This window comes from Solanum lycopersicum, chromosome 12, assembly GCF_036512215.1.
Source record: "Solanum lycopersicum chromosome 12, SLM_r2.1".
Classification (NCBI taxonomy): Eukaryota; Viridiplantae; Streptophyta; class Magnoliopsida; order Solanales; family Solanaceae; genus Solanum; species Solanum lycopersicum.
In genome coordinates, this window is record NC_090811.1 from 49,422,277 (window position 1) to 49,432,238 (window position 9,962).

A 9,962-nucleotide genomic window follows, 5' to 3' on the forward strand; every position below is an offset into this window, starting at 1 on the left:
ACAATTGTTACCAACAGTTAGGATTGCAGGTAATCTCTTATACTTATTTTGCTCTTTTTCTAATTAAGATTGCATTCAAGGTAATTCATGCAGCTTCAAGTGGTATAGCAAACATACTTAAGGATCAATAAGATTCATTCATCTTACTTCAAACACATGTTTTGAATTGTATCAATCCTCATGTTTCAAATGTCCCACGACAAAGACTGGTCCTATTTCACGCATATTTGAAACATTCGATCTTAAGACATTTTTCAAAGTGCAGTCACACTCACAAGAATGTTCAATGCATAAAACTGTAATACCATATTCTTGGCCCTTATGTAAATCTCCACTAACGTGAGAACATTTTGAATGAGATCATGTAGGGCTTGTCATTTGGCAGGGTATTTATTTGGGATAAGAGTGACTTAACTTCTCTTTGAGTTTCACACTGAATTTTTTCCTTTAATGATTGATACGCCTTTGGCGTCAGATCCGCTTCAGTGTCCTCTCCTTTTCTGACTTCTTTTGAATTCTCATTTTTGGAGCTTTTTCCCTTTTTTTTCACCCCTTTTATTTCGACTTCTTTTGAGTCCTTATTTCTTGGAGTTTTTCTTGTATTTCACCCCTTTATTTCGACTTCTTTTAAGTCCTCATTTTCTTGGATCCTTTCTTTTATTTCACTCATTTCTTTTGATTTTTTCTCCTCTTTTATTGGAGTATTTTTTTCTTGTCTTTCGCTGACCTTGAAGAGGGATTTGTGTACTTTTTTATTACTGTCAAATTTTTTTCCTTACTTTCTTTCTTTTTCTTTCTCTTGAAGTCTTGTTGGCTTCCTTGACTTTGGGAGACTCGATATCTTTGCTTTTGGAAATTTCAAACATGAATCTTCTCTTATAATTTGAACGTTCTTGGTGCACTCAAGAAGGTTGGGCCAAGAGAGGAATAGTTCATGTAAGCACTCAAAAGGGCAATGGCTAAAATGTGGTTGTTCAAAGAAAGATTTCATGATCAATGTGAAAATACTATGGATTAATGTCATTTGGTAGGCTTTAAAATGCTCAATCAGGTCAAAAAAGGTCTACAATCCTTTTCTCAAACTAAACATTACTCAGGATTTCACCTCTATGACATTGATGCTAAGCTCTAGATCAACAGTGCGATACAATTAAATTTTAATATAAAATCTCATCACACAATGCACATGAAACATAAGGTTGGTTTTATTCTTATCTTGAATGCATGTAGGAGATTTTCAAGCATCACAAAAGTAAAAATAGGAGGTACCAAAAGAATCTACAGTTTATCACAAAGTCAATCCTCTCCTTTAAATAAAATATTTACACGCTCGTAACTGCATTGGTCTCAATTGAGTTGAATAGATGACTTTTACGATATATACACAATATTTTTTTAAAGAATAAATACCGAACCCAAGAAGGGTTGCCTACATATCTCATTTGGATAAGAATGAGGTGTGCGTATTTCATGCAAATATGTCTTTGAAATATGTACAAATTATTTAGTTTTTCACCTTTTTTTTGAAATTTGAAAGAATAAATACCGAACTCTAGAAGGGCTACCTATGTATTTAACAAAAATAAGAATCATGTCCGCGTAGTTCGTACAGATATATATTTGAAAATATACACAAATTAATTTAATTTTTAAAAATGGATATCGAACCCAATAAGGTTTGCCTACTTATCTCATTAAAATGAGAATCAGGTACAATTAGTTCGTTCAGACAAGACATATAAAAATTTAAAACTTTAGAAAAACTCGAAATAATACCTCGTAGGTCTAGCGCCATTGAAATTGATAGTCAGAAATTTATTTATTTTTACATTTTATTGCACCAATATGTTTTGCGTCCTCTTAACTGTCAATCTTTGTACCGTCTATTGAATGTGTCATCCAAATTTCTACAGTAACTACTTGTTGCGTTGTTTCTTGGTTGTTTCTTCAAACTGTGTATACTCTCAATTATTCAAAAGAACTATACATTATTATCACTATCCTCGACTGTTGTCGGGGATGGTCTCCCTGCAAAAAATGAGAAATCTATTAAAACAGGGCCAACATGCAAAATACATTACAAAAAATGGATGAGTGTGATCTCATAGTCAAAGACTCTCCTGTTTTGTCTTTTCAATGGTTATTATTTTCTTGTGAAATCCAAAAACTCATTTTTTGCAAGTTCTCTTATCCCTTATCCCTCTGAATAAGCAATCACCTTCAAGCTTTCAAAAACAACTCAAAAGGTAAATGAGACTTGATATTAATGTCTATGAAGATCTTATGGAAACTTCTAAACAAAGGACTATCATACAACATATTCATATAAAACATGTATATCACATAACATACAAAAAATAAATGCATGTCTTTATACAAATATGCCTTGACTGTTGACTCATCTTAAATGAATGCGCAAAATTCGAGGTTTTGACTTTGCTCTACACTGGCTGACTAAGAGTGGCTTAGATAAGACAAGGTTACCCGAGTTGGATAAACTACGGGATGAAGTATAAAAATGATGTTGGATGACCACAAGCTAACTATTCATTTACCACTTTAAAATAATTCGAAGATGTTTTCCGAAGGACAGTCGTGAGAGCCACATAACCGCCTTTGTCCTAGTGAATTCTATTTTCTATTTAGCGGAAATATGCCATAAAATTCAATGTCCAAATACATTTTATAAGATGAATAATGAATAAACAACAACTATTATATACAAATAATCAGAAAAATACAAAAAAAATACAAAGTATAACACAATAAAGGAATTTTTTCCTCAATATGAAAAAATGATTTCATATTGGTTAGAACCTCTATATTTTCCAGCGGAGTCGCCATTCTATTTATATCCCTACTATATTCAAATAGGGCAAAATGTCGAGGTGACTCAAAATTTATTAATTGATTCAATTTTAAAGAATAAACAAATATTAAAGGAGTCACCACCTAATTTTAGGAAAAAACTAGGAAGCCTTTTAAGTGATCTACGAAACCATTTGATTGTGGTAAGGGTTCAGGTTATTCCGAAAGGAAGGTGTTAGGCATCCTTCGAAATCCACAAATATGGGTCGCAATTGAATTTATTTTTTCAAATTGAGGAGGAGATAACAATAATATACAAATAAAATAGGCATGCAATATATGCAAATAACAAAATAAAACAATAATAAGAGACGGCCTAAGTTTGCTTATCGCCAATAATATATACAATAATAAATAAAATTGCATTTTGAATTTTATTCTAATAACTTCGATGGAAAGTAACTCGACGTACCTGTAAAGACATTTTGTAAAAGAGTCGGTACTAAATACATATAAACAAAAATGAATAACTCAAATAATAACTTAAAAATAAAAACCCGTCTTATTAATGTGAAAAGCCTTGCAAATCGATGATAATTTCTTCATTGACCAATTTCAACAAATAAAATATATGAACTTAAACTAAATTTCTGTTTTTTAACATTGGGGAGCCTCCAAAACCAACAGAGAGATTTTCTCATTGGCCAATTTTATCGTATAAAAATTATAACAACTAAAAGGTAGAATAGTGAAACAATGAAGACCAAAGAACATGAACCCTGGAGTAAAAAAAATTAACCAAATAATACAATCAACAAAGTTTTAGCAAAAGATAGATACATAAAGCAAAACAAAAAATAACAACCATCAAGAGAAAAAGATATATATAAGATTGATATTAACTTAAAACAATATGAAAGACAATAGCAACCAGAACGTGTTATTCATTAATGGAACATTGTAAATGGTACATTATATATTTCAACAAACATAAATAAAACTACCTAGCTAACTGTAGAAAGCTAAGGATTAAAAATAATTTAAAAAAAGAAAATCCAAACAATACTATACACTACATTATTTCATAGTAAAAAATGTTAATAACATAATAAATAAAATTATGTCTTAGACAACAACAAATAAAACCCAAGTCAAAGCAAAATAATCAAACAAAACTAAAGAATATATGCGGATCTTAAAATTTGAAATCTAACAAATACATATAGATAAGAAAAACGCCACAAAAATATAACAACAAAAGAACGAAACAAATAAAATAGATAAACTTAACCGAGGAAATTTGCAAACAACTAAAACTATTAACAAAATCTTCAATTAAACACAAAGTTCAAACACTTAAAGTGAACAAAATCATCAAAAAGTTATAAAATCGTTAGAAATTTCTACCAGATATTGGATGAAAACATTGATGTTCGTTGGAATTTAAAGCTTAAGGGTGCTGGTTTGGATTGTTATTCGTGTTTGCTCCAACTTTGGAGCTAGTGGTTGTGAGATCTGATTGATTTCTGCCATTGTTAGCGCTGGTTGTTTCATGGTTCCGAGCTCATTGGTTTCAGTCGATGAACTGCAAAAATAGAAGAGGAATCATGAAAGGGGAAGAGGAATGGGACTGACAGCAATTTTGGTGTCATTTTCAGTGACTTTTTCACCGGAAAAGGGAGAAAAACGAAGCAGGGTTTGGTCTGGTTGTTGTGGGTCTGGCGTGAGGTGATGGTTTCCCGCGGGTTTATATACAGGTTTGTTTGGCTAAGCTCGTGAGGACTTGGTTTTTCATCATAACTGTTGATTTCGTTTCTGGTTCGTTGGTCTAGTGGCAACGATGAGAAGGGGGACGAGGGTATTGCTGGAAACAACATAAAAGGGGAAGGTGTTCTGGTCGTTTGCTGCTACAGGTGGAGTTGGAAGCTGGTTTCGCCAGAAAAAGGCTAAGAGGAAAAGGGTTTTTTTGGTGGACTCGCCGGATTCCGGCAAAACTCGGTGAACTTGTTCACCAAAAAATTAAAGAATAAAAAAACTAAAAAAATTACCCCAAAAGTCTTTCCACCACCTTTAGCTTTTGACCTAATTGTTTCTTAAAAAATCCTTAATTTGACAAATAAGGATATTTATCGATAAAATTATCTAACATTATTAAAAAATTATATTTTGAACTATTAAATATATAAATTGGGTATCAGCAGGGTACATGATTTCGATAGGAAATTTGAAAATTAATAATGACTAGGGGTGTGTTTGGTATGGAGGAAAACATTTTCCTATTTTCTTTTGTTTGGTTGCAACAAAATATTGGGAAAACATTTTCCCAAACGACTTATTTTCCTAAAATCAGCGGAAAACGACTTCCGTAACAAATCAGCGAAAGTCATTTTCCAGAAAAGAAGCCGACGTGAATCTCACCCCTCGGCATATCCCCACTCTCAAACGTAGTAAAGGAGGTTGTTTCCCTATTATATCTCCAGCTTGTTCCTCTCCAAATTTAGGGTTCCCATTGTTGTTCTTCTCATTCATATTTCTGTAAGAAATTCGAAGGTATGCTTTCAATAATTATAATTGTGCCATTTTTTATTGCGAAGTTCTTCAAAATATTCATCTTTCACTTGTTTCTTTACTGAAATACTTGCTCATGAGTTTGAATTTGACATTATATGGTGAATTTATGCATTTGGTTCAATATTTTTTGGTAAATCTATGAATTGTGGCCTATTACTTTCGATTATTTCATATTTTTCTGGGATTTGACCCAAGTATGTTTGGTTGTGTGTGTAATGTTATCTATTCATAGATATGTAGATTTGAAATAGGATTTTAGATTCTGGTTTGTGGTTAAGAAATGCAAGATATGGAGGAGTGATGTTAAGGGTTTGAAACAGAGAAATGGTGTTGCGTCAGAAGGGTCTGATTGTTCATCAATGAATAATGATGCTTATACAGCTGTTGTTGCTGCTGTAGTTAGAGCTCCTCCTAATGATTTTAAGGCTGTTAGGGAAGAATAGGCTGCAACTAGGATTCAAACTACCTTTCATGGATTCTTTGTATTCCCTTTAGATTTCTTGTTTTTTCCTTTTTATTGGGTAATTTGGGGGAAAGGCATTTCAATTCTCTGCTGGTTTTGATATTGATTTTCTAAAAATTGATCAGACGTTGCTATAAGTTTTGGCATATTTTCTTATTATGTTCTTTTCTTTGTTATATCATAAACGCAATTACGTTATATTGGTCGTTTGAACAAATGGATATGACAAAGAAAGATGAAGATGATGCAATAGTTTGAGCTATAGCTACATTTGTTTTAGCTTTCGGAGTTGCGATTATTGAGCCTATAAAAATCAAAGTAGCATTTCTAGAGAACCTTATAGGAATAAAGATCAAGAAAGGAAATTTTACATGAATAGTATTTTGAATGGAAGTGATGTTCATTGTATAGGACAAATAAGGATGAGCAAGCATGCGTTTTATGAACTATGCAATGCTCTTAGAAGAAACAATTTGTTGAGTTCAAGCAAAAACATGTCTATTCAAGAACAAGTATTAATATTTTTAGAGATCGTTGGTTTTAATGAACGATTTCGCAAGATTGGATCACACTTCTATCGGTCAATCGAATCTATTCATCGATGCTTTCACACGGTACTTCAAGCAGTTTTGAAGCTCTACCCTATCCTTATAAAACCACCAGATGGTAGTATTAAATCGGAGATAAGGAACAACTATCGATATTATCGATGGTTTGCTGTAAGTGACATACTAAAATTTCAACCATTTTATGAAAAATAGTACATATTATTAACTAAGTTGTATATAGAATTGTGTAGGAGTAATAGATGGCACACATGTGCTTGCACCCGTTCCTATTGAACAACAAAGTAGATTTCGTGGTCGAAAAGGCACACCAACACAAAATGTATTGGCTGCCATCAACTTTAATTTGAAGTTCACGTATGTACTAGCTGGTTGGGAAGGATCTGCTCATGACTCTCGCATATTAAATGATGCATTAGAGAGACCACATGGGTTTCAAATCCCCCAAGGTATCTTATTCAATCTAAAGTAGTTTTATCGAAAAAATTAGGTGGACAACGTATATTAATTAACTATATCATGACTTTGTAGATAAATTCTATCTTGGAGATGCGGGATTTGGACTTCGTAAGGGATTCATTCCTCCTTATCATGGAGTATGCTATCACTTACAAGAGTATAGTGATCGTCCACCCCAAAATGAAAAGGAATTATTCAATCTTCGGCATGCATCATTGAGATCCACAGTTGAACGTGCCTTTGCTATTCTCAAGCGACTATTCCGTGTAATTTATAATGAACCCTTTTGGGACTTTAAAACTCAAGTGGATGTGGTGTTAGCTTCATGCATTTTACATAATCACATAATTAATTTGGATCCTAACGACATGATAATTCAAGAAGTAGATGTGGAACCACTAGTTCAACCTCAAAATGTTCAAATTACTCAAAGCTCTCAAGGGAGTCAAAGCTATCAAACCCAAAGACAGAGACGTGAAGTAGCTAGAGAATGGTCGTCGAAAAGAGATGCCATTGCTCATGCCATGTTTACCAATTATTATAGGAGGAGGAATTAGATGTTCTTAAAGAGTAGGTATAACTATCAAGTCAAAGTTCCTGATTTAATTATTACATGTCCTGATTTTGTGAACTGTATCTTGCTGTTTTTTTTAACACTGTTGCTGTTTACTTTACCATTGGCTATAGTAGCAGACATAGATTTCTTTGCATTATTGTTTGCTTCTGTTGTTGTCAAAGAGTCATTTGTTTTAACAGTTATGGGATTAGATTAGGAGTAATATGTTTTTGTAGTGTCTACTTCAAAGTTTTGACTTCCCTGTTGAATGTTTATTCTTTGCGGATCGCTTTGCTGAAATTGATTTAAAATATCATCCGAATATTGTGTTCATTGCTCTAAATATTGGTTGTGATCATTTCCTTATATGGATGTTAATCACTCTGCTCCCGACTTGTTCATTATGTTGGAAGTACGAAAGTAAACTTTCTTATGAATGTTATATGAGTGACTGCCTATATTGTGATATTACTTTTCTCACATGAAAAAAGTTAATTTCTAGTTTAAAAGTGGCTGTTTGAATCAGATTTTTAAACAAAATCCTCAACTTGGAGAGTGGGGGAGTCTTTCTTATGTGTGAATGTTTTTGGTAACAGCAAAGGCAAAAAAGGAGAGAAGCAGTTTAGGTGGTCAAAGCCAATGGAATATTTGATGTTGGAGATCTTAGCGGATCAAGTGAAGCAGGGAAATAAATCAACCAATAAGTTTAAGGTTATCTCATTCAATCGTGTTTCGAATGCCATTAATGAACAACTAGGAATGGACTGTTCTCTAAAGCATGTGGAGAATCACCATAAAACGCTAAGAAGCACATGGAATATAGTGCAAACTCTACTAAACAAAAGTGGTCTTGGATGGGATGACAACTTGAAGATGATTACTGCTAGTCCCAGAGTGTATGCAATGCATATTCAGGTAATGTTGTTGTATCAGTATTGACGTCGTTTATGCAACTCTATGAATATTCAAGATATTCATGAAATATCTTATTTATTAATTTTGACTTGAACTCTGTTTTTTTGTTTGTGAGAAATTAAAGAGTTGAGGCTTTAGTTTTATAGGAAAAGAAGAAAAGAGAGAGGGGGTGTTTTAGTTCTATATTTTGCCATTTCATGAAGTTTATGTTACAATTGTGTTATATGTTGATGTCTCTTGTTTAATACCATGTTTTTGTCATTTATATTGTAGGCGCATCCTAGTCATGATAAGTTCATCAAAAAGAAGATTGATATGTTTGAAGAAATGTCTCTTGTTTGTGGGAATGATCGAGCTAGGGGTGATTGTGCTAAGTCGTTTGAAGATATAGGCTTGGATTGTAGTTCAGAGAAAGGTAATGAAGATGAGATTGAAGGACCGTCTAAGGAGAATGGAGTGCAAGATGTGAGTGAAACATCTCAAGTAAAGTCAAGTCGTAAAAGAAATCGTCATTCTAATGTGCAAGATGTGGTTGGTGATATTTCAACAAAACTTGGAGAAGTGGTAGCAACAATAAGTAAGATAGCTGATAACCGATTAGATGTGACAAGTTTGTATGAAGAAGTTATGGCAATTGAAGGTTATGGGGAAGATTTCTTAGGGGATGCTTTTGACTATTTGGTACAAAGTGATACTTTAGCTAAGGTTCTCATGGCTAAAAATCAAAATCTTCGTAAGGTTTGGTTGGAAAGGTTCAAGCGACTACATAAATAGAATATATAAGTGAATAGGAAGAACATAACTCTATACAGTACTACTATTATTAAAGGACTTGATATCTTTTTGCTTGAATTTGATTAGTGTGCTTGAGACAAAGTTGTTTTACATGTTTACAAATTGTTAGTTTGTTGATTTAATGGTGTTATTGAAATAAGTATTCACAATTATATTATTATGATATGTTTTTACAACTTACTGTTTGATATGTGTGTGGTGTACAGAGATGAGAAATAGTGCATAATAATGTGAAAAACTTCAAGGCTTATGGTACGGTACCTAAGGCTTATGGTATAGAGATGAGCAATTGTGCACAATAATATGTGTGGTGTACAGAGATGAACAATTATTGTGCACAATAATGTGAGCAATTGTGCACAATATGTGTGTGGTGTACAGAGATGAGCAATTCTGCTCGCCTTTAATTTATTGGTCTGTATAGTATAGTGTTAGCTAAAAGTATGTACTAATGTATGGTACGCTATCTTCAAGTTTTTTTTTTATTAAAACGACAGTTTGATACATAAAATATCTTATATTCATTGCAAAATTAGAGATCTTATTTTAAAGGATTAGTATTTGATAGTTTGTTTAGAAATAATAGAAAAATATCAAGATCTAGTGGGGAGGGAGTTGGGGGTGAAATAGCATAGAAAATTATTTTCCTAAAAGAATTCCTCACTCACCAACCAAACACTAGAAATTGTTTTCCGGAAAATGTTTTCCACTCTCTAACCAAACATAGGAAAACAAGTTAGAAATCAACTTGTTTTCCTAGAAAACATTTTCCATAGAAAACAAGTTAGAAATCAACTTGTTTTCCTAGAAAACATTTTCCATAGAAAAC

The 9,962-nt window shown here is 32.8% G+C and overlaps 1 protein-coding gene and 1 long non-coding RNA gene across 2 annotated transcripts; one reads left to right on the forward strand and one right to left on the reverse strand.

Moving 5' to 3' along the window:
- Positions 1-1,662: 1,662 nt before the first annotated feature.
- LOC138340636 (uncharacterized) lies at positions 1,663-7,318 on the reverse strand. Its single transcript, XR_011213331.1, has 2 exons — positions 4,216-7,318; positions 1,663-2,225 (listed from the first exon to the last, which is right to left on the reverse strand). It is a non-coding gene; the product is annotated as an uncharacterized lncRNA (long non-coding RNA).
- Positions 7,319-8,062: 744 nt separating this feature from the next.
- Positions 8,063-9,248, forward strand: LOC101262394 (uncharacterized). Its single transcript, XM_019211459.3, has 2 exons — positions 8,063-8,338; positions 8,612-9,248. The coding sequence occupies exons 1-2, from the start codon at positions 8,063-8,065 to the stop codon at positions 9,110-9,112; spliced, it is 777 nt and encodes a 258-aa protein (XP_019067004.1). The 3' UTR covers positions 9,113-9,248.
- The last annotated feature ends 714 nt before the right edge of the window (positions 9,249-9,962 follow it).

Excerpts from the sequence above, each read along its gene's own strand:
- LOC101262394 (XM_019211459.3), top strand. The coding sequence starts at position 8,063 with ATGGAATATTTGATGTTGGAGATCTTAGCGGATCAAGTGAAGCAGGGA. Across the intron at positions 8,339-8,611 it reads TGTATGCAATGCATATTCAG|GCGCATCCTAGTCATGATAA; the intron begins GTAATGTTGTTG and ends TTTATATTGTAG.